This window comes from Salvelinus namaycush, chromosome 33 (genome assembly GCF_016432855.1).
Source record: "Salvelinus namaycush isolate Seneca chromosome 33, SaNama_1.0, whole genome shotgun sequence".
Lineage (NCBI taxonomy): Eukaryota > Metazoa > Chordata > Actinopteri > Salmoniformes > Salmonidae > Salvelinus > Salvelinus namaycush.
Window position 1 is genome coordinate 19,136,124 of NC_052339.1, and position 25,528 is coordinate 19,161,651.

Below are 25,528 nucleotides of genomic sequence, written 5' to 3' on the forward strand. Positions count from 1 at the left end.
GTCATAGGATGCCACCTTTCCAACAAGTCAGTTAGACTCATTTCAACCCTGCTAGAGCTGCCCCAGTCAACTGTAAGTGTTGTTATTGTGAAGGGGAAACTTCTAAGAGCAACAACAGTTCAGCCGCGAAGTGATAAGCCACACAAGCTCACAGAATGGGACCCCTGAGTGCTGAAGCGCGTAGCCTGTAAAAATATTTTGTCCTCGGTTGCAACACTCACTACCGAGTTCCACACTTCCTATGGAAGCAACGTCAACACAATAACTGTTCATCGGGAGCTTCATGAAATGGGTTTCCATGGCCGAGCAGCCGCACACAAGAGTAATATCACCATACGCAATGCCAAGTATCGGCTGGAGTGGTGTAAAGCTCGCCGCCATTGGTCTCTGGAGAAGTGGAAATTAGTTCTCTGGAGTGATGAATCACGCTTTACCGTCTGTCAGTCCGATGGACGAATCTGAGTTTGGCGGATGCCAGGAGAACGCTACCTGTCCGAATGCACAGAACCACCTGTCTGGTAGGGGAGGAATTATGGTCTGGGGCTGTTTTTCATGGTTAGAGCTAGGCCCCTTAGTTCCAGTGAAGGGAAATCACTACAGCACACACATTCTGGATGATTATGGGCTTCCAACTTTGTGGCAACAGTTTGGGGAAGGCTCTTTCCTATTTCAGCATGACAATGCCCCCATGCACAAAGCGAGGTCCATACAGAAATGGTTTGTTGAGATCAGTGTGGAAGAGCTTGACTAGCCTGCAAAAAGCCCTGACCTCACCCCCACCAAACACCTTTTGGATAAATTGGAATGCCGACTGCGAGCCAGGCCTAAATGCCCAACATCAGTGCCCGACCTCACTAATGCTCTTGTGGCTAAATGGAAGCAAGTCCATGCAGCAATGTTCCAACATGGAGTGGAATGCCTTCCCAGAAGAGTGGAGGCTGTTATAGCAGTTAAAGAAGGACCAACTCCATATTAATGCCCATGATTTTGGAATGAGATGTTTGACGAGCAGGTTTCCACATACTTTTGGTCATGTAGTGTACTTTTCCAGAGGGAGTAAGCTATTGTAGTTGATTGGGGATGTTGCAACGTTGCCAAATATAGAGTCAATGGTGACTTCCTCTCCCTCATCCACTCCCTTTGAAAAAGAAGAATACTGTTTAATACATATGAGACAGAAATGTTCCCTCTTTTTTTATCTACCTCCTTCTCCTACTCTCTCCTCTCCAGATTATGGAACCATCCGTAAGGTCCTGTCTCCTCTGAACCAGTCCATGGGCAGCTGTCTATTGGATGAGATTGAGTTGTTCCCGCCCAGGAGGAGACAACCAATCAGAAGCCTCCTGATCCTTCACAGCAGCAGTGAGCTGTACGTCGGGGTCAGGGACCAGGTCATCAAGATACCACTGATGAGATGCAACTTCCACAAGACCAGAGAGTGAGTAGTACACACAGACGTGTACGCATGCACACACACGCGCACGCACACACACACACACACACACACACACACACACACACACACACACACACACACACACACACACACACACACACACACACACACACACACACACACACACACACACACACACACACAACCTCCTAGGTATCAAAGCTGTGCAATCCAGGTGAACAAGAATATGTTAGCCAACTGAGCTAAAGTCTAGACATTATTTTATGGAGCTAAAACAAGTCTTCAGGTTACAGATCTTGGTAACCCAGAAGTAAAATGATTTTACCAAGGTTTGTAATTTCCTGTTTTACTTCTGGGGTGTATGCCGTTAACAATTGTGATTACCTTTGTGCAAAGGAAGGAGGCGAGGTGTCCTCCCGTGGAAATGGAAACTCTCAGCCAAACCCTTCCACTAATTTCACCTGTGTTAATCATGGTTAAAAAGCGCATTATTGTGTTGATGAATTTTTACAATATAGCCAATTTTGACTGTGTTGCTGTGGAATCTAGTGGAAACCGTTCATCACGGGCTTCAATAACACCGCACCAGCTTAAGCACCACCTTTGCCCAATCCTGATTCGTCCAAATAATCAATCAAAAATATTTAAAAAACAGAAACTACTGCTGCTCGTAATCACATAATTATACGTGTGCCTTGACAGATTCTCAACGTTTCATCTGTCCATGAGAATCTGTCCACCAGAGATTAGGTTTCAGACAAAGACCCACCCACAGACCCACACACATACACTACTTCTCCACAACTGCATGTAGTTTCATAGTTGTTACAAGCTAATTACTTGTTAATTAATCCAATTATAGTGGGCCTGGCATGATGCCAATGTAATATAGTGTTGCTCGGCCTTCTTGTCCCCTCAGCTGCTGTGGCTATTGTAGTGGGAGTATGTTAATGAGACATATTGAGTTTCTGACAGAGGTACCAGATCGTTCAGAGCAGAGGCCTGGATATGAACACAGTGCCAAGGATAACAGTAGACACATGATTCACAAAGACTTACTGTGTATTAAATGGCACCCTATTCCCTATTTAGTGCACTACGTTTGATAGGGCTCTGGTCAAAAATAGTGCACTATATGAACAGGGTGCCATTTCGGACGCAATGCATGATTTACAAAGACAGACTCCAATGAAGAGATTTGGAGAAACCACAGCAAATAGGTGAAAACCAATCTGCAATTTTCATCTCACAAAGACTTAAGTTATTCTCTGGTTTAGATTTAGAGATGGAGGGTAACACCTGGGTCAGTAACACCTGAGTAGATTATAAACTGTTATTTTTTCTCTTCTGACAGACGTGCGAGTGTGTGTCAGTACACAATCTATCACTATTATATTCGACAGACTATTACTATAGCTAATACCATCTGTCTGTGTCTCAGAGATGAGTGTAGGTTGTGACACGGCTCTCTTATTTGCATGACAGAAGAGGAGACATCAGGTACTTTATTGTGCTGGAAACCTCTACGCCTCCTAAACAGAGACCTGGAAAAGCCAGAAGGGGGTTGAGCTGGTATTAGACTGGTCCCATGACAAATCTGTACTGTGATAATAGTTTGTGATAGTCATGCTTATTCCTAAAATTTTACAGATCAGAACATGACTGAGGAATAACCTTTTCACACCCTCTCACCTTTTCTCTCACTAATTAATATATGAATCAATTAATCAGTCAATATGTCTCCTCTCTGTCAGGGCGTGTGTGGGGGCGAGGGACCCGTATTGTGGCTGGGACCTGGTGTTGAGGAAGTGCACCACACTGGAGGAGAGCGTCAGCATGAGCCAATGGGAACAGAGCATCACTAAGTGCCCTGTGAGTACCCAGAATGCACTGTACCATACACGCACGCACACACACACACACACACACACACACACACACACACACACACACACACACACACACACACACACACACACACACACACACACACACACACACACACACACACACACACACACAAAGAGAAATGCATTCTCTCCCCAGCAAAGCCTCAATCAATCTCCCCTGTCTTTGCGATCATTAGCTAATTCGCAACAGTTCGCCCCATTCATTCTGTCCACTCCCAATTCCGGGGGATTGATTTCACGGCGACCCCGCTTAATGAAACGGTAATTGACGTGTATCTGACAGACATCTATTCTTGGGCGGTGACCATTGGCAGTGTTGAGTGCTGGTCTAGTCTTGCATGTGGTTTCATGTTCAACAGGTTATTTGGCACTACTAGACAGCCCACTGCATTTGTTGGCGAACACACACACACACACACACACACACACACACACACACACACACACACACACACACACACACACACACACACACACACACACACACACACACACACACCAAATCATTACTTATCCAGAATCTTTCAAGTTCACCGACAGACCTAAGGAGCACTCTCTACTGATCAGAGAGCACTGGCTGTCTCCTTCTGATTACATAATAGTCAACTAAAAGACAGTGTAAACACAGACACTATTACAGGTGTCGTCGCCTGTGCTCTGGCTATTCTTAGCGCCTTTTATTTGCTCAGACACAATTGCCAAAGACAATAAGGGAGCGTGTATTTGCTTATGTAACCTTTATATAGCCAGTATTTGAAAATGAGAAAAAATTCTGTTCCAATAACGACCTGCTAGCCAGCGGAACAATGGAGTCCTGTGTTGCCCAGACAAACTGTGATCCATTTGGTTATTATTGTAGGACTTCCATGGCTATTAAAGCAGACTGACAACTAGCAGTCCAAATGCACGTAACTGTTGGACAGGACTGGAATATTGGGGACAAAATGACTGCAAAGTCAATGACGCTTTTGTGAAGCTGCGTAGATTTATTTCCCATACATTACTCTAATCGGCTTTTGTGATTAACATGGTTTCTTTAACATGGAACTGAACTTTCCGAGAACTTAGAGGAGGGATGAAGTCATATTTTACATGTTTTTGTGGTTAAGATTTGGATAGGATCTTGTTCCAAGGTGTAATGTGTACCACAGTGAGTTGGTAGAAAGGAGACAGCTTTACCAACCTATTCACAAAACCATCTGGTGTTTGGGACTGGACTCCCTGTGGAAATAAACAATATAGAAAAGAGGTGTGTTTTTGGTGAAGTAAAATAAATCTTAGTCACCATGTTCACCGAATGTGTCTTTTAGGCATTAAAAGTACAAATGGAACTGAAATAGAATGGAAGCATTCTATTCGCCTTGTGCTTTTAACTAACGGAAACTGAAATGGAATGGAACCATTCTGTTCCTTCCCCCTCTACAGCACATTTCAAACCCAAGAATAAAACAATGCACTTCATCTTATAAGTGAGAAACAATAGAAATGTCTGCTGATACAATTACACTGAGGCCGTGAAATTATAAATTATTATTGATGTGATGTTCCCAAGTGTATATTAAATACAAACACTTTTTTTCACAAACAATTGTTTTATCTAGCTCCCCTTGCCACGGCAGCTAAATATCACTATTTTGTCCATCCCTCTATTCTAACCTTTAATTTCATTAGCAGATTACACACTTCTTTATCAGTCTTACAATAAAAGAGGATGTTAATATCTTCTAATAGAGATTCAATATAGCTCTCTCTCTCTCCCTTTCTTCATTCAATTTCAATTTAAGGGATTTATTGGCATGGGAAACATTAGTTTACATTGCCAAAGCAAGTGAAATAGATAATAAACAAAGTAAAATAAACAATAAAAAATGAACAGTGAACTTTACACTCACAAAAGTTCCAAAAGAATAAAGACATTTCAAATGTCATATTATGACTGTGTACAGTGTTATAATGATGTGCAAATAGTTAAAGTACAAAAGGGAAAATAAATAAACATAAATATAGGTTGTATTTAGAATGGTGTTTGTTCTTCACTGGTTGCCCGTTTCTTGTGCAAGGCTATGCTCACTGAGTTTGTACCTTTCAAAGATTTCCTTCATTTTGGGTCAGTCACGGTGGTCAGGTATTCTGCCACTGTGTACTCTCTGTTTAGGGCCAAATAGCATTCTAGTTTGCTCTGTTTTTTCCCCGTAAATTCTTTCCAATGTGTCAAGTAATTATCTTTTTTATTTTCGAATGATTTGGTTGAGCCCCAGGACCAGCTTGAGCCCCAGGACCAGCTTGCTTAAGGGGCTCTTCTCCAGGTTATTTTCTCTGTAGGTGATGGCTTTGTTATAGAAGGTTTGGGAATCGCTTCCTTTAAGGTGGTTGAAGAATTTAACGTCTCTTTCTGGATTTTGATAATTAGCGGGTATCGGCCTAATTCTGCTCTGCATGCATTAGTTGGTGTTCTACGTTGTACACAGAGGATATTTTTGCAGAATTCTGCATACTTTCTCTCAATTTGGTGTTTGTCCCATTTTGTGAATTATTGGTTGGTGAGTGGACCCCAGACCTCACAACCATAAAGGACAATGGATTCTATAACTGATTCAAGTATTTTTAGCCAGCTCCAAATTGGTATGTAGAATTTTATGTTGCTTTTTATGGCATAGAAGGCCCTTCTTGCATTGTCTCTCAAATCGTTCACAGCTTTGTGGAAATTACCTATGGTGTTTAGGTTGAGGTATGTATAGTTTTTTGTATGCTCTAGGGCAACAGTGTCTAGATGGAATTTGTATTCGTGGTCCTGGCAATTGGACCTTTTTTGGAACACCATTATTTTTGTCTTACATAATCTGTCCAGAAGATCTAGGTGCTGCTGTAGGCCCTCCTTTGTTGGGGACAGAAGCACTAGATCATCAGCAAACAGTAGACATTTTCTTGATTCTTTCCTTGGTCTTTTCTTTACATTTTTATTTTCTATGGTGGAGGGTTAACGCACTGTTAGTTTAGCCGTACCCATTGTTTTTTTGTTTTAAGTTAGGGAGGAAGAGGACAGAGCTTTAGTTTCCTGGGGTTTTGAACGGTGTGGTGTGCACGATTGCTTCGCAGCCTAGCTCGTAAGAAACACTGTTGTTACAGCATGGATCCAGGTGTGTTCCTGAGGTTGGAGTTAAGATGGAGGATCTGCTCACGGTCGACGAAAAGGTAGGAGCTGAATCTATTCCGCATCCAGAATGAACAAAGAGGTGGTTGTGTTCATGAAAAGAGTACATTTGTTGGGTATGCTGATTGCTAGTGGAATATTTGTAAGAGATGTGTTGGTGCCGATTTCTCCTCTTTCGCCTCCTTCAACTAGGGTGGTAGTTGCGAATCTGCCTCAGTTTATTACGGATGATCAGATACGTGAAGAGTTGAGTCGGTTTGGTAAGTAGAATTTTTTGTGTACTGTCAGCAGATTTTCAGAAGATGCCGTTAAGCATGTTGTTTTGTTCCAGAGGAAAGTGTTCATGTTTCTGAATAACAATGAGCAACATTTAAATGTGCATTTTAAAGTGAGGCATGGGGAGGGGCTCTACGCGGGGTTGGCCAGCACAGATAGTCTACGGTGCTTTGGGGATTTGGGACATAAGAGCGTTAACTTCTTATGGCTGCAAGCCCGACGTCGGTACACTTATGACAACAGCCAGCTCAAGTGCAGGGCGCGAAATTCAAAATATATATTTTTTAAATATTTAACTTTCACACATTAACAAGTCCAATACAGCATATGAAAGGTACACATCTTGTGAATCCAGCCAACATGTCCGATTTTTAAAATGTTTTACAGGGAAGACACAATATGTAAATCTATTAGCTAACCACGTTAGCAAAAGACACCACTTTTTTTACTCCACCAGTTTTTTACTCCATCAGTAGCTATCACAAATTCGACCAAATAAAGATATAAATAGCCACTAACCAAGAAACAACTTCATCAGATGACAGTCTGATAACATATTTATTGTATAGCATATGTTTTGTTAGAAAAATGTGCATATTTCAGGTATAAATCATAGTTTACATTGCAGCTACAATCAGAAATTGCACCGAAAGCAGCCATAAAACTTACAGACACCAACGTCAAATACCTAATTACTCATCATAAAACATTTCTGAAAAATACATAGTGTACAATGAAAGACAGGCATCTTGTGATTCCAGCCAATATTTCCGATTTATTAAGTGTTTTACAGCGAAAACAAAATGTAGCGTTATATTAGCTTAGCACAATAGCCAGAAACACTTGGGCGCCGACTACTAGTTCATATCTACGACAGATATATGAAATAGCATCATAAAATGTTTCTTACTTTTGCTGATCTTCCATCAGAATGTTGGACAAGGTGTCCTTTGTCCAGAACAGTCGTTGTTTGGATTTAGAATGGCAACTTTCCCTCTTCATTTAGCACGCGCACTAGCCAAGTGGCACGGATCTCTCCATCGTCAACAAAGTCAGAGAACGGAACACGGCAAAACTCCCGAAAAAATTTCAATAATCTGATTAAACTATATTGAAAAAACATACTTTACGATGATATGGTCACATGTATCAAATAAAATCAGAGCCGGAGATAGTAGTCGTCCATAACGGCAGCTAAACAGAAGGCAATCCCACTGTCCACCTCGCGCTCCCAAGAGTACCGGAAATGAGGGACACGTCATACAAAGAGCTTGTATTCCAATTCAGACCAAGATAAACACAACATTTCTTCTCTCACAGCCTCTTGACATCCAGGGGAAGGTCTATGAAGTGCACGTAGACTCTTACGTATCATGCCCATGTATAGGCAGGAAGAAGAACAGAGCCTCGATTTCAGACTTTCCACTTCCTGGTCAGGAAGTTTGTGCCAAATGAGTTCTGTTTGACTCACAGATATAATTCAAACGGTTTTAGAAACTAGAGAGTGTTTTCTATCCAATAGTAATAATAATATGCATATTGTACAAGCAAGAATTGAGTACGAGGCCGTTTGAAATGGGCACCTTTAATCAGAGCTACTCAATACTGCCCCTGCAGCCATAAAAAGTTAAGTGCCCGCATAAAGGCCATAGACAAGGTGAGGGTACACCCACCAGTGGGGGAAATCGAGGTCAACGTGCAGGTGCCATGAGACGCAGGCAGCAGAGGCTGGGCCTAGTCATGCTATAGATCAGGGGTGGGCAATTTCAGTCCTCGAGGGCTTGATTGGTGTCACAGTTTTGCCCCAGCCCCAGCTAACACACCTGACTCCAATAATGACCTAATCATGGTCTTCAGTTTAGAATGCAATTTGATTAACCTTTTATGGCTGCCATCCCGCTACCGGGATGATATGACTACAGCGAGTGAAAGTGCAGGGCGCCAAATTCAAAAAGCAGAAATCTCATAATTAAAATTCCTCAAACATAGATTTGTCTTATATCATTTTAAAGGTAATCTTGTTGTTAATCCCACCAAAGTGTCCGATTTCAAATATGTTTTTCAGCGAAAGCACTACAAACGATTATGTTAGGTCACCACAAAACCACAATAAGCACAGCCATTTTTCCAGCGAAATATAGCTTTCACAAAAACCAGAAATAGAGAAAATTAATCACTAACCTTTGATTATCCTCATCAGATGACACTCATAGGACTTCATTTTACACAATACATGCATGTTTTGTTTGATTAAGTTCATATTTATATAAAAAAATCTGAGTTTACATTGACGCGTTAGATTCACTAGTTGCAAAAACATCAAGTCATTTTGCATAGCCACATCGTTTCAACAGAAATACTCATCATAAATGTAGATGATAATACAAGTTATACACATGGAATTATAGATATACCTCTCCTTAATGCAACCGCTGTGTCAGATTTCAAAAAAACTTTACGGAAAAATAAACCATGCAATAATCTGAGACGGAGCTCAGAACAATAGCCACATTAGCCGCCATGTTGGACTCAACAGAAACCAGAAAATACATGATAAATGTTTCCTTACCTTTGATGAACTTCATCAGAATGCAGTCCTAGGAATCCCAGGTCCACAATAAATGCTTGATTTGTTCGTTAATGTCCGTTATTTATGTCAAATTAGCTACTTTGGACATGTTTACCAAACGCCAAACCCAAAGCGCGTTCACTACCGTCCACTATAACGTGACTAAATGTCCAAAAGTTCCGTTACAGTCAGTAGAAACATGTCAAACGATGTACTGAATCAATCTTTAGAATGTTGTTAACATACATCTTGAATAACGTTCCAACCGGAGAATTTCATCGACTTCAGTTGACCGATGGAACGGAGCTGACTCTCACGTGAACACGCGTGTTCAATGCGTGATCACCTCCTGGCAGTGGTCACTAATTCCTGTCTCCTTCGGCCCCCCTTCACATTAGATTCATCAGACAAAGTTCTATTGACTGTTGACATCTAGTGGAAGCCGTAGGAAGTGAAAACATCAATATCTCGCTGTGATTTCAATGAGAGCTTGGTTGAAAATTGGCACCCCCAGAAAAAATACAAACAGGAAGTGGAACTTCTCAGGTTTTTGCCTGCCATGTGAGTTCTGTTATACTCACAGACATGCCGTAATTTCCGGACTATAAGCCGCTACTTTTTTCCCACGCTATGAACCTTGCGCTTTATACAATGACGCGGCTAATTTATGGATTTTTCCCGCTTTCACAAATTCATGCCGCCAAAAAACTGAGCACCGTCACATAATGTGACGTAAATCGAGCGCGCTCAAACTTTCCATCATTCTGATTACGGTAGTCATTTTGTCACCCTCATCATGGCAAAGACACGGAGAAATGCATATGATGCAGCTTTCAATTTGAAGGCGATCGATCTGGCTGTTGGAAAAGGAAATAGAGCTGCTGCACGGGAGCTTGGCCTTAATGAGTCGATGATAAGACGTTGGAAACAGCAGCTTGAGAAACTGACTTAGTGCAAAAAGACAACAAAAGCTTTCAGAGGAAAGAAAAGCAGATGGCCCGAACTAGAAAATGAGGCTTGGATGACAAGTGGGGAGAAATCCTTCACTAAAACGGGCCGCATGCGAAGAGCGACTTATGGTCAAGTCTGCCAGTGGGTCCTGACAGCGTGGAGCTGCTGCGTATTGAAGAGGGCAGCATGAGCTCAGCGGGGAATTTGCCTCCGGATGAAAGTGAGGAGAGCGACAATGAAAACGATCCAACATCGGATGAAGCAATTCTGAGGCTATTCAACTCCGACACCAAAGGAGATGACTTCAGTGGTTTCAGTGCACAGGAGGAAGATAGTGACCAAGGACTTTCTTGGTAGGCTACTGTTTACTGCTATTTAAAAAAAAAAAAAATGTTACAAGCCTGTTTCGTTAAAGCCTATTTATTTTTGTTACAAGCCGTGTTTCGTTAAAGCCTATTTATTTTTGTTACAAGCCGTGTTTCGTTTAAAGGCTGTGTAAAGTTCATTTGTTTCAATGTACCGGTAGGCAACTGCGGCTTATAGACACGTGCGTCTTATTTATGTACAAAATACATTTTTTTTTTAAATTCATTGGTTGCGGCTTATATTCAGGTGCGCTTAATAGTCCAGCAATTACGGTAATTTAAACAGTTTTAGAAACTTCAGAGTGTTTTCTATCCAATATGAATAATGCATATATTAGCAACTGGGACTGAGGAGCAGGCCGTTTAATATGGGCACCTCTGTGCACCTTTCATCCAAGCTACTCAATACTGCCCCTTCAGCCATAAGAAGTTAATCAGCTGTGTTTGCTAGGGATGGAGAAAAAGTGTAACACCAATCAGGCCCTTGAGGACTGGAGTTGCCCACCCCTGCTATATTTTTTTATTTATTTACCAGGTAAGCAAGTTGAGAACAAGTTCTCATTTACAATTGCGACCTGGCCAAGATAAAGCAAAGCAGTTCGACACATACAACAACACAGAGTTACACATGGAGTAAAACAAACATACAGTCAATAATACAGTAGAAAAATAAGTCTATACAATGTGAGCAAATGAGGTGAGATAAGGGAGGTAAAGGCAAAAAAAAGGCCATGGTGGCGAAGTAAATATAATATAGCAAGTAAAACACTGGAATGGTAGATTTGCAGTGGAAGAATGTAGTACGGGGAGAGGTAGTTGTTTGGGCTAAATTATAGATGGGCTATGTACAGGTGCAGTATTCTGTGAGCTGCCCTGACAGCTAGTGCTTAAAGCTAGTGAGGGAGATAAGTGTTTCCAGTTTCAGAGATTTTTGTAGTTCATTCCAGTCATTGGCAGCAGAGAACTGGAAGGAGAGGCGGCCAAAGGAAGAATTGGTTTTGGGGGTGACCAGAGAAATATACCTGCTGGAGCGCGTGCTACAGGTGGGTGCTGCTATGGTGACCAGCGAGCTAAGATAAAGAGGGAACTTTACCTAGCAGGGTCTTGTAGATGACCTGAAGCCAGTGGGTTTGGCGACGAGTATGAAGCGAGGGCCAGCCAACGAGAGCGTACAGGTCGCAGTGGTGGGTAGTATATGGGGCTTTGGTGACAAAACGGATGGCACTGTGATAGACTGCATCCAATTTATTGAGTAGGGTATTGGAGGCTATTTTGTAAATGACATCGCCCAAGTCGAGGATCGGTAGGATGGTCAGTTTTACAAGGGTATGTTTGGCAGCATGAGTGAAGGATGCTTTGTTGCGAAAAAGGAAGCCAATTCTAGATGTAACTTTGGATTGGAGATGTTTGATGTGAGTCTGGAAGGAGAGTTTACAGTCTAACCAGACACCTAGGTATTTGTAGTTGTCCACATATTCTAAGTCAGAACCGTCCAGAGTAGTGATGTTGGACGGGCGGGCAGGTGCAGGCAGCGATTGGTTGAAGAGCATGCATTTAGTTTTCCTTATATTTAAGAGCAATTGGAGGCCACGGAAGGAGAGTTGTATGGCATTGAAGCTCGTCTGGAGGGTTGTTAACACAGTGTCCAAAGAAGGGCCGGAAGTATACAGAATGGTGTCGTCTGCGTAGAGGTGGATCAGAGACTCACCAGCAGCAAGAGCGACATCATTGATGTATACAGAGAAGAGAGTCGGTCCAAGAATTGAACCGTGTGGCACCCCCATAGAGACTGCCAGAGGCCCGGACAACAGGCCCTCCGATTTGACACACTGAACTCTATCATAGAAGTAGTTGGTGAACCAGGCGAGGCAATCATTTGAGAAACCAAGGCTATCGGGTCTGCCGATGAGGATGTGGTGATTGACAGAGTCGAAAGCCTTGGCCAGGTCAATGAATACGGCTGCACAGTATTGTTTCTTATCGATGGCGGTTAGGATATCGTTTGGGACCATGAGCGTGGCTGAGGTGCACCCATGACCAGCTCTGAAACCAGATTGCATAGCGGAGAAGGTATGGTGGGATTCGAAATGGTCGGTAATCTGTTTGTTGACTTGGCTTTCGAAGACCTTAGAAAGGCAGGGTAGGATAGATATAGGTCTGTAGCAGTTTGGGTCAAGAGTGTCCCCCCCCTTTGAAGAGGGGGATGACTGCAGTTGCTTTCCAATCTTTGGGAATCTCAGATGACACGAAAGAGAGGTTGAACAGGCTAGTAATAGGGGTTGCAACAATTTCGGCAGATAATTTTAGAAAGAAAGGGTCCAGATTGTCTTGCCCAGCTGATTTGTAGGTGTCCAGATTTTGCAGCTCTTTCAGAACATCAGCTGACTGGATTTGGGAGAAGGAGAAATGGGGAACGCTTGAGCGAGTTGCTGTGGGGGGTACAGTGCTGTTGACCGGGGTAGGGTTAGCCAGGTGGAAAGCATGGCCAACCGTAGAAAAATGTTTTTTGAAATTCTCAATTATAGTGGATTTATCGGTGGTGACAGTGTTTCCTGTCCTCAGTGCAGTCGGCAGCTGGGAGGAGGTGTTCTTATTCTCCATGGACTTTACAGTGTCCCAGAACTTTTTTGAGTTTGTGTTGCAGGAAGCAAATTTCTGCTTAAAAAAGCTAGCCTTGGCATTTCTAACTGCCTGTGTATATTGGTTTCTAGCTTCCCTGAAAAGTTGCATATCACGGGGGCTGTTCGATGCTAATGCAGAACGCCATAGGATGTTTTTGTGTTGGTTAAGGGCAGTCAGGTCAGGAGAGAACCAAGGGCTATATCTGTTCCTGGTTCTAAATGTCTTGAATGGGGCATGCTTATTTAAGATGGTGAGGAAGGCATTTTAAAAAAATAACCAGGCATCCTTTACTGACGGGATGAGCTCAATATCCTTCCAGGATACCCCGGCCAGGTCGATTAGAAAGGCCTGCTCGCTGAAGTGTTTCAGGGAGCGTTTGACTGTGATGAGTGGAGGTCGTTTGACCTCTGACCCATTACGGATGCAGGCAATGAGGCAGTGATCGCTGAGATCTTGGTTGAAAACAGCAGAGGTGTATTTAGAGGGCAAGTTGGTTAGGATGATATCTATGATGGTGACCGTGTTTACGGCTTTGGGGTGGTACCTGGTAGGTTCATTGATAATTTGTGTGAGATTGAGGGCATCAAGCTTAGATTGTAGGATGGCTGGGGTGTTAAGCATGTTCCAGTTTAGGTCGCCTAGCAGCACGAGCTCAGAAGATAGATGGAGGGCAATCAGTTCACATATGGTGTCCAGAGCACAGCTGGGGACAGAGGGTGGTCTATAACAGGCGGCAACGGTGAGCGACTTGTTTTTAGAGAGGTGGATTTTTAAAAGTAGAAGTTCAAATTGCATGGGTACAGACCTGGATAGTAGGACAGAACTCTGCAGGCTATCTTTGCAGTAGATTGCAACACCGCTCCCCTTGGCCGTTCTATCTTGTCTGAAAATGTTGTAGTTAGGAATGGAGATTTCAGAATTTTTGGTGGTCTTCCTAAGCCAGAATTCAGACACGGCTAGAACATCCGGGTTGGCAGTGTATGCTAAAGCAGTGAATAAAACAAACTTAGGGAGGAGGCTTCTAATGTTAACATGCATGAAACCAAGGCTATTACGATTACAGAAGTCATCAAAAGAGAGCGCCTGGGGAATAGGAGTGGAGCTAGGCACTGCAGGGCCTGGATTCACCTCTACATCATCAGAGGAACAGAGGAGGAGTAGGATAAGGGTACGGCTAAAAGCTATGAGAATTGGTCATCTAGAACGTCCGGAACAGAGTGTAAAAGGAGGTTTCTGGGGGCAATAAAATAGCTTCAAGGTATAATGTACAGACAAAGGTATGGTAGGATACCTTTGTGGGGGTGTTAAGCAACATCATTAAGCAGTTTGACCTGGTGGATGTTTGGAGATCTAGACATCCCAACACAAGACAGTATACATGGGTGAAGGTCTTTGGGACTAGGGTGAAAGTAGCCAGACTAGATCAGAGCAATAGGCTGTTGGGCACTACCATTCTCCCGGTGGGTTTTTCGGATCACCACATAACCGTGGCTCGGCTGTCTATTTAACCAGGGCCTCTGTAGGCATCCTATTGGAAGTTTAATGTAAAGCTTTTACAAGATGCCAGTTTTTGCTCAGGTTTCCAGACTTTTTGGGAAAGTTGTGGGCAGCACAGAGAGGAGTCTGAGTCAATGATGGGATGTGGGAAAAGTCCAAATTCAGCTTTTCTGTCAACAGTATACAGCTCTCTCATCCTCAGAGGCTAGGAGAGTATTGGGGGAACTCGAGCGTAGTATCAGTGGAGTGGAGGTAGAGCTGGTGGGGCAAGGCAATGTAGGCCTCCAGGCTAATTTAGCTGAATTATGTAGGGACCTTGGCAGTTTTTTCAAGGTTAAAGCAAAGGGAGCACTTGTAAGAGCTAGGTTCTCCATGCTCCCAGCTCCTTCTTCTTTGGTTTGGAAAGACAGAGCGGTGAAGCCAAGGGTATGCATTGTCTGCGGCTGTCGGATGAGCGGGTGACCTCTGTGGTGGGGGAGATGCGGGAGCGGACTGTGGAGTTTTATACTGAGTTGTATAGGGCAGAATTGTGTGGTCAGGTTTTGTTTGCAGAACTCCCTAAGCTCTCTCTGGCACTGATGAATGAAATGGACATTCCCCTGTTGTCCCATGAACTGGCAGAGGCCATAACCAAGATGTCCCCCGGCCGAGCACTGGGGGTCGAAGGACTCCCAGTGGAGTTTTATTTAAAAATTCTGGGGAATAATAAAGACTATAGTACACAAGGACCAGACTTATTGCGTACCGGGTCGCTCAATCACGGACAACTTGTCCTTAATCAGGGACAAGTTGGACTTATCAAGAGTTTAATTCTAATGTGAACTGGTCTCTTTAGACCAAGAGAAGGCTTTTGATAGAGCGGACCATGATAATCTGTTTAATGTGATGTTTGAGTTTGGGGAAAGGTTTTTGGCTTGTGTGAAGATGTTGAATGCTGGGGCGTCATGTATGGTCAAGGTGGGAGTGGGGCTCAGTAGGCCATTCTGGGTGAGACAGGGCATTAGACAATGATTCCCTCTATCTGGGCAGTTATATACACTAGCCATTGAGCCTTTTTTGGGCCTCCTACGCAGGAGACTGCAGGGAATGTGCTGGACAGGCATATCAGTGTCGGCGTATGCAGATGACGTTTCTGTGATGGTCAGGGATGGGCAGGATATGCAGGCACTAGAGACTAGTCTGAAGGTATACGAGGGAGCTTTGTCAGCTAAGGTGAACTGGGGCAAGAGCAAAGCTCTATTATGTGGGGCATGGAGAGATAGCCCCCCCCCCCCCCTGCTTCCAGGGAGTTTGCAGAGGGTTGTGAAGGGCTTAACATTTTGGGGGTGTACCTGGGCTCACAGAGGTGGGTCAAGAAGAACTGGGAGTGGCTTTCACAGGCAGTGGTGTCAAGACTGGCCAGGTGGCTCCTGTCCCAAGTGTCATATAGCGGGAGGGTGCTGATAATCAACAACCTGGTAGCATCCTCCCTGTGGTATAAACTGGCTGTCCTCAACCCCCCCTGCCGGTCTGATCGAAGATCTGCAATGCAAGCTGGTGGATTTTTTTCTGGTCAGGCCATCACTGGCACTCCACGAAGGAGGACAGGGCCTGGTGGAACTGGAGAGCAGGGTGGCTGCATTCCGACTATAGGCGTCGCAGAGACTGCTGTACCATACTGAGGTCGGATGGAGAGAACCAGCATGCGTGCTGCTGAGGAGAGCTGGTGGATTAGGGTTGGACTGGCAGCTCTTCCTCATGAGGCTGGAGAGGCTGAGTACAGCAGGTCTCTCAGATTTTTTTCTCAGCGGTTCTGAGGGCCTGGCAGCTGCTAAGGACCACACGAGAAGGGGGTGTGGAGCCTGGGCTGTCGGTGTGGGAGGAGCCTATCTTCCACAATTCAGTCATCCTTTTGAGATCGGTTCAATCGGCCATCCTGCAGAAGCGACTGATGGCAGCGGGTTTACTAAAGCTCGGTGACCGGGAGGAGGAGTGGAAAACCCCGGAAGTTCTGGCACAACAAAAAGGACTAACATCTCTTAGGCTGTAGATATTCCAGACCACGTATTCACCCTGCACACCCTAATTGACAAACAAACAAACCAAAACAAAGGCAAAGTTTTCTCATGCTTTATTGATTTCAAAAAAGCCTTTGACTCAATTTGGCATGAGGGTCTGCTATACAAATTGATTGAAAGTGGTGTTGGGGGAAAAACATACAACATTATAAAATCCATGTACACACACGCATTACTTTCCACAGGGCCGTGGGGTGAGACAGGGATGCAGCTTAAGCCCCACCCTCTTCAACATATATATCAACGAATTGGCGACGGCACTATAACAGTCTGCAGTACCCGGCCTCACCCTACTAGAATCTGAAGTCAAATGTCTACTGTTTGCTGATGATCTGGTGCTTCTGTCCCCAACCAAGGAGGGCTCACAGCAGCACCTAGATCTTCTGCACAGATTCTGCCATACTTGTGCCATGACAGTAAATCTCAGTAAGACAAAAATAATGGTGTTCCAAAAATGGTCCAGTCGCCAGGACCACAAATACAAATACCATCTAGACACCGTTCCCCTAGAGCACACAAAAAACGATACATACCTCGACCTAAACATCAGCGCCACAGGTAACTTCCACAAAGCTGTGAACAATCTGAGACACAGGTCTGCTCACCAACCAAGAATTCACAAAATGGGACAAAAACCAAATTGAGACTCTGCATGCAGAATTCTGTAAAAATATCCTCTGTGTACAACGTAAAACACCAACTAATGCATGCAGAGCAGTTTTAGGCCGAAACCCCTAATTATCAAAATCTAGACAAGAGACGTTTTCAATTCCACAACCACCTAAAAGGAAGCGATTTCCAAACCTTCCATAACAAAGCCATCACTTACAGAGAAATTAACCTGGAGAAGAGTCCCCTAAGCAAACACAAACAGACCCCACAGAGCTCCAGGACAGCAACACAATTAGACCCAACTAATCATGAGAAAACAAAAATATTACTTGACACATTGGAAAGAAAAAAACAGAGCAAAATAGAATGCTATTTGGCCCTAAACAGAGAGTACACAGTGGCAGAATACCTGACCACTGTGACTGACCCGATCTTAAGGAAATCTGACTGTGTACAGACTCAGTGAGCATAGCCTTGCAATTGAGAAAGGCCGCCGTAGGCAGACCTGGCTCTCAAGAGAAGACAGGCTATGTGCACACTGTCCACAAAATGAGGTGGAAACTGAGCTGCACTTCCTAACCTCCTGCCAAATGTATGACCATATTAGAGACACATATTTCCCTCAGATTACACAGATCCACAAAGAATTTGAAAACAAACAAATACCACAGTGTGCCATCACAGTAGCAATATTTGTGACCTGATTCCACAAGAAACGGGCAACCAATGAAGAACAAACACCATTGTAAATACAACATATATTTATGTGTATTTATTTTCCCTTTTGTACTTTAATTATTTGCACATTGTTACAACACTGTATATAGACTTAATATTCTGTGAGTGAAATGTTTACTGTTAATTTTTATTGTTTATTTCACTTTTGTTTATTATATATTTCACTCGCTTTGGCAATGTTAACATATGTTTCCCATGCCAATAAAGCCCTTGAATTGAATTGATTCCTGGAGGAGGTCCAGGAGGCACTGACTGAGCCGGTAAGGGGGGTGTTTGAGCGGCCAAGGGGGGAGGGGCCACCAATGTTTCCGCCACTGCAGGTGACGGCAGAGACTGGGGACTGGCAAGGGGGATGGAGGACTTGTTGGATTTTAACACTCCGAGCCTCTGAGGAGGTGGGAGGTAAAGCCTTCTACAAGCTCTGCATTAAGGTGAGGAACATTAGGAGCCTAACAGGAGTAAAGGCACATCAGTGGCAGGGGGTATGTGGGGTGGAGAGTATGGTGGGTTTTAGATGGAGGGGGCTCTACAAACTCCCAGTACCAAAGAGGTCAGGGGACCTCCAGTGGAGGGTTCTACATGGAGCCTGGCCACTAGTAGCTGGTTGGCACGGGTCGACTCGGGAGTCAGACAGGGGTGTCCTTTCTGTGTCATGAGTGAAACTGTATCGTGTGTTTTCTGTGTGTTCAGGTTAATGCCATTAATGTCTCTGTTGTAATGTCTGTGTGAGAGGTTGGGGGTGGAGTTTACTGTCGGGATGTTTATAATGGGGCCCAGGTACCCGAATAAGGAAAAGGCCTAATATGTGTTGTTGAATTTTCTGTTTGCTCAGGCAAAGTTGGCTATTTGGCTAACAAGGAGAAACAGGGTCAAAGGTGGGGGGATAACAGACCCTTTACGAGTATTTAATGGGATGGTCTCTGCGTGCCTTAGGGTGGAATTTGAGTTCTATAAAATGATAAAAAGTGTGTAGATGTTTAAGGAGATATGGTGTGTTTCGCTGGGGAAGATGGGTTGGATATACGATTGTAGAAGTAGTTAGGTTTTGGTTATTGAGATGTATGATGTTGTTTTGTGTCGTGTCGTGGGGTAGAGGGCAAGGTGAGTATACAGCACAAGGGATATTTGTTTTTTAAAGGTGGGTGGGGGTGGTGAGGTTTTAATGAAATGAGGATGTATCATTAAAGAAAGACAAAAAGTCAAAAGTCTCTCTCTCTCCCTTTCTCTCTCTCTCTCTCTCTCTCTCTCTCTCTCTCTCTCTCTCTCTCTCTCTCTCGCGCTCTCTCTCTCTCTCCCCCTTCTTCCTCTCTCTGCTCTCTCTCTCTCTGCTCCCCCCTCTCTCTCTGTATTATCTCTCTCCATTCACGAGAGTATGTTTCTCTCATTGAGATGTCTTCCAATTTAGACCGTCGACTGGGTTCAGTTAGCAATAAGAGAAGGGCAGACGCTATTTCAGTTCCCGCCAAAGCAGTGACACATCAAGCCTTCTCTCTCCTGTTGTTAAAATGCTCTAAGCATTTTTTAAATTAGCCGGAAATGTAACCATTACATGGCTCATATCACCTGTGGTTTTGAATGTCACACCATTTCTTTCCAGTTAGCCCGTACGGCCGGGCCGTCATTTGTAATACATTGCTATCGAAATTCTGCACTGTTTTCTGGTTTATACAAATGGACATTTGTATATGAGTAACTATGTGTGTGTATGTGAATATTTATTTCTCTCTCTCATCATTCATCATCCATTTCCCAGCTAAAGTACGTGTTTTGTCCCTTGTGGATTATACTTTAAAAAAAATCATACTATCTTTTTATTTATATATCTCGTTATTTGGATCTCAGAGTGTCCATATCTACATATCTGTAGTGACTACATTATTATTTATTACCCTTGTGGATATACCGTACATGAGTATATGGTTTAGTCAAACTTCCTGTTTGTGTATAGTTATCTCTCCCTCCATCCGCCTCAACTTTCTCCCCCCTATTCCAACTCCCTCCCTGTATTCCATCTCTCTCCATCTCTCTCCCCCTCTATCCTTCGTTCTTTTCTATTTACCTCCAACATAGTTCTAAGTATTTTCTTTCTCTGTATTTTCCCCAGGTGCGTAATGTGACGGTGGATGGAGGGTTTGGGTCCTGGTCAGGCTGGGGGGCCTGTAGCAATACTGATGGGGGCAGTGCTGGGTCCTGTCTGTGTCGGACCAGGGCGTGTGATAACCCCACACCCCAGTGTGGGGGTCAGTCCTGTCATGGACTCAACGTGGAGGTGGCCAACTGCTCCAGGTATATGTCTGTCTGTCTGTCTGTCTGTCTGTCTGTCTGTCTGTCTGTCTGTCTGTCTGTCTGTCTGTCTGTCTGTCTGTCTGTCTGTCTGTCTGTCTGTCTGTCTGTCTGTCTTTTCATTTGTATTTGTCAATCTGCCCTTTTCTCACAAAGACACCACAAGCTTTCAGTTCATGTTATGGATAATACATGAAATAGAGTATATATTTCATTCGACAACAGAAACATTTTTCCAATAGCAAGCATTCTATCTTTCTCCACCGCCTCTCTCGTTGTGTGTGTAACCCTGTGGTCTGTGTTTCTCTATAGGAATGGAGCGTGGACCCCCTGGACTCTGTGGGCTCCCTGCAGTACCAGCTGTGGCATTGGCTTCCAGGTCCGCCAGAGGTCCTGCAGCAACCCCACTCCGCGCCACGGAGGACGAGTGTGTGTGGGGCAGAACCGAGAGGAGAGGTACAGGACTCACACACATAAATTCATACACATGTACCTACGCACATAGCCACTTACACTCAACAGTAAATCCACAAAAGATCACCTCACACAGTCCCCTTGCTGGTGTGAGTGTCACAGAAGTCTTGAGTTCTTCATCTAGCCAGTCATACATTCTAATGTAAAATGTATGGCTGGAAGAAATTACTCGCTGTTGTCATAATCACTTCTGTCCGACTCTGACAGCCAATTAAGAGAGAGAGGGATGTTTCTGAGCCTGGTAATTATCTGAGTTCCAAACAGACGAGGGAAGCTGCATTCCTTCTGAAGCTCTGGATCCTCTGCTTTGGTCTGGAATAATCACCTCCAAAAAATATGTTTTGAAGGTTTCTAAGCAACCGATGTGGCCCTCTGAAATATGGGATTTGCAGAGAAAGAAAGTGAGAGAAGAAAAATAAAAGCGAGAGAACATGAAACAGTGCAGGTAGAGAAGGTCAACACGTCTACAGGTTGTTTGAAGTGAAACTTCTTTACCTGAAACTTTACAACAAAGTAAATAATAATATGAGAATAACTTCAGACAGATTCCTTAGTGTCTGTGTACTTTGTTCCTCTATATGTCATTTTTACATGGTCCATTTCATCATAATGAAGCATGGGGGACTTGGGCATTCTTTATATGAGACTCCAGGTTCTTTTAGCTACCCAGACATCATGCTGCTAATTTCATTGACCACCTCTGAAGGGGGGGAAAGAGGGAGGGGGATAGATAGAGAGAGAGAGACACACACACACCGAGAGCATGAGCTCCTGAGGTCTCCTGAAAAAATATAGAATTAGAGTTGGGTGAATGTAGATAAACTTATTTATTTTTCTCGCAAGGACTAATACAGGATACTAACCTCAACACCTTCAATCCAAATCACAATTCCACACCGAAAACCTTGATTTAAGACAAAATGACCTGAATGGACTATTCCTACCAAGGACTATCAAGAAAAAAACTTCTAACAAACCAAAACCTGCAGAGGAAACACAGCGGAACCTGGAAATACCATCTGCAACAACACTGAGTGAGTAAAGTTCAGTCTGAACCTACTTCTGAAGGCTAAAAGTAAAAGACAATAATCTCGAGGGAATTGTGTTATGTAAAGCTTAATAAATAATGCTACAAAGTACCAAGCTGCTAGGAAAGAAACTGAACTGATCAATTATCACTGAAGTGTGAAGTGAGAGGAGTGAAAACTCTTGAGCCTAACAATGGCAGGAGAGTTCCCCAGCTCCCCCACCCACCCAAATGTAGAGGCCTTTGAAGCCCCCATGTCTTATCCCTGTCCAGAGGTTATTAGAATACAGTACCCCGGGGATATTAAAAATACACTGCAAGGAATAAGTACAAAAAAGCTCTTCAAGGACAATCCAGGACACTATTTGCTGACTGCTACAAAGAGGGGAACGTAAGCAACTTAATTTTCCACACAGACCATCCCCTGGCATGGCACAGTGCTACAAAGGCACACTAGCCCTATGTCAAGAGACTGCAGTCTGAGAGAGCTGGCTGCTCTACGGACTGAGGTGAGAGAACTTAGAGGCACACATGGCACTGAATGAAGAGTTGAGAAAGCTGAGGTGTGACAGAGAAGCCAGCAGAACAGCCCGCCCCAGACCCCGACTCCAACACAACAATGGGACAGACAACACAGGACCCACCAACCCAACAGACCCCACCCCCTCCTAACAGCTCCCCTGTCAGCTCCCCTGATTGCTGTCTTGACAACCCCAACACATCCACTGAGAACATACAAAAGCTAGAGATTGTGCTCCTCATTGACTCAAATGGCAAATACATTCAAGTGGATAAACTTTTTCACAAACACAAAGTGGCTAAGCTCTGGTGACCAAACACTAGGCATGCCCTGGAGCTGTTGTCAGGGGACAGACTTGGGTCCCCAGCCACATCATAATTCACATTGGCACAAATGACCTGAGAGCGCAGCAGGAAAGGGTGGCCACAGCACTCAAGGGAGTGATTGAAAAAACATCTTCCACTTTACCCAAAGCACAAGTGGTTATCTCCACCCTGCTACCACAAAAGTATTTTCACCCTGCCACCATACAGCATGTGAATGCAAGCATTTCACAAGACTGTGCCTCAAAACCTAATGCATACGTGGCCCACCACTCCACCCTGGACTTTACGACCAGGTCTACCTCTACAAGGCAGCCATCCCATTGTTTGCCAGGACCCTGAAGGACGACACCCTCAATCGTAGCTCCAGCACCTCACACAGGAGCAACAGAGCAATGGACACCCCTCCTAGACCAGCGAGACACCCTCGCAGACCTGCAAGACCCCGCCCTGAAGGACCTGCACTGAGACAACCCATGCCAAGAGGAACTACACCCAGAACACAGCATCACCAGCCACACCCCAACCAGCTAAGACCACCCCTGGCCACACTCTATATAGGCCCCCCCATATCAGACCTATGCCCCCTCTGCCCACCCCATGCCCCCCGCCCCTCTGCAAGGAACTCAAAATGACAGCAGGACATATGCCCAAGCCGTGAGCAGAGCAACAGGCCCAAACACCAGTATTACACCCGCCCATATCCCATCCTGCGACCTAAGAGGTATGTATCAGATGCTCAACATGCTCTGCTCACACCTACTGTGATGGTCCGGGCCTAAACCACACAAAAACAACACCAGACACTATGGAACACAAAGCTTTTACTATCTCATCCTGGAATATACAAGGTCTAAGGTCATCTGTCTTTGGCCTAAAGAGCAGGAACACAGACTTCATCAAAGAAATTGGAAATACAGACATTGTCATCCTACAAGACACATGGTATAGAGGAGATGGACCCACTGATTGCCCTCTAGGTTACAGAGAGCTGGTAGTCCACCAATCTACCAGGTGGGAAACAGGGAAGATATTCAGGGGATATGCTAATTTGGTATAGAGCAGACCTAACCCACTCTATTAAATTAGTCAAAACAGGAACATTTTGCATCTGGCTAGAAATGAAAAAGGGAATTATCTAATCAGAGAAAAATGTCCACATGTGTGCTACCTATATCCCCCCCACTAGAATCCCCATATTTTAACGATGACAGCTTCTCCATCCTAGATGGGGAGATCAACCATTTCCAGGCCCAGGGACATGTACTAGTCTGTGGCGACCTAAATGCCAGAACTGTACAAGAACCTGACACCCTCAGCACACGGGGACAAACACCTACCTGGAGGTGACAACATTCCCTCCCCCATATGCCCCCCTAGACACAACTACGACAACATAACCAACAAAAACAGGTTACAACTCCTGCAGCTCTGTCGGACGCTGGGTATGTTCATAGTCAATGGTAGGCTTCAAGGGGACTCCTATGGTAGGTACACACATACAGTTGAAGTCGGAAGTTTACATACACCTTAACCAAATACATTTATACTCAGTTTTTCACAATTCCTGACATTTCATCCTAGTAACAATTCCCTGTCTTTGGTCAGTTAGGATCACCACTTTATTTTAAGAATGTGAAATGTCAGAATAAAGGTAGAGAGAATGATTTATTTCAGCTTTTATTTCTTTCATCACATTCCCAGTGGGTCAGAAGTTTACATACACTCAATTAGTATTTGGTAGCATTGCCTTTAAATTGTTTAACTTGGGTCAAACGTTTCGGGTAGCCTTCCACAAGCTTCCCACAATAAGTTGGGTGAATTTTGTCCCATTCCTCCTGACAGAGCTGGTGTAACTGAGTCAGGTTTGTAGGCCTCCTTGCTCGCACACGCTTTTTCAGTTCTGCCCACAGATTTTCTATGGGATTGAGGTCAGGGCTTTGTGATGGCCACTCCAATACCTTGACTTTGTTGTCCTTAAGCCATTTTACCACAACTTTGGAAGTATGCTTGGGGTCATTGTCCATTTGGAAGACCCATTTGCAACCAAGCTTTAACTTCCTGACTGATGTCTTGAGATGTTGCTTCAATATATCCACATAATTTTCCTTTCTCATGATGCCATCTATTTTGTGAAGTGCACCAGTCCCTCCTGCAGCAAAGCACCCCCACAACATGATGCAAGCCACCCCCTTGCTTCACGGTTGGGATGGTGTTCTTCGGCTTGCAAGCTTCCCCCTTTTTCCTCCAAACATAATGATGGTCAATATGACCAAACAGTTCTATTTTTGTTTCATCAGACCAGAGGACATTTCTCCAAAAAGTACGATCTTTGTCCCTATGTGCAAACCGTAGTCTGGCTTTTTTAATGGCGGTTTTGGAGCAGTGGCTTCTTCCTTGCTGAGCGGCTTTTCAGGTTATGTCGATATAGGACTCGTTTTACTGTGGATATAGATACTTTTGTACCTGTTCCCTCCAGCATCTTCACAAGGTACTCTGCTGTTGTTCTGGGATTGATATTCACTTTTCGCACCAAAGTAGGTTCATCTCTAGGAGACAGAACACGTCTCCTTCCTGAGCGGTATCACGGCTGCGTGGTCCCATGGTGTTTATACTTGCGTACTATTGTTTGTACAGATGAACCTTCAGGCATTTGGAAATTGCTCCCAAGGATAAACCAGACTTGTGGAGGTCTACAATTTTATTTCAGAGGTCTTGGCTGATTTATTTTCTTTT

At 44.1% G+C, this 25,528-nt stretch overlaps 1 protein-coding gene across 1 annotated transcript in view; it reads left to right on the plus strand.

Annotated features, from left to right (window-relative positions):
• LOC120027783 (semaphorin-5A-like) overlaps positions 1–25,528 on the plus strand; it is a 208,194-nt gene that overhangs the window by 121,092 nt on the left and 61,574 nt on the right. Inside the window, exons 11-14 of the mRNA XM_038972811.1 lie at positions 1,231–1,438; positions 3,172–3,289; positions 20,270–20,451; positions 20,761–20,904. Coding sequence (XP_038828739.1) covers positions 1,231–1,438; positions 3,172–3,289; positions 20,270–20,451; positions 20,761–20,904 — 652 coding nt within the window. The remainder of the gene's footprint in view (positions 1–1,230; positions 1,439–3,171; positions 3,290–20,269; positions 20,452–20,760; positions 20,905–25,528) is intronic.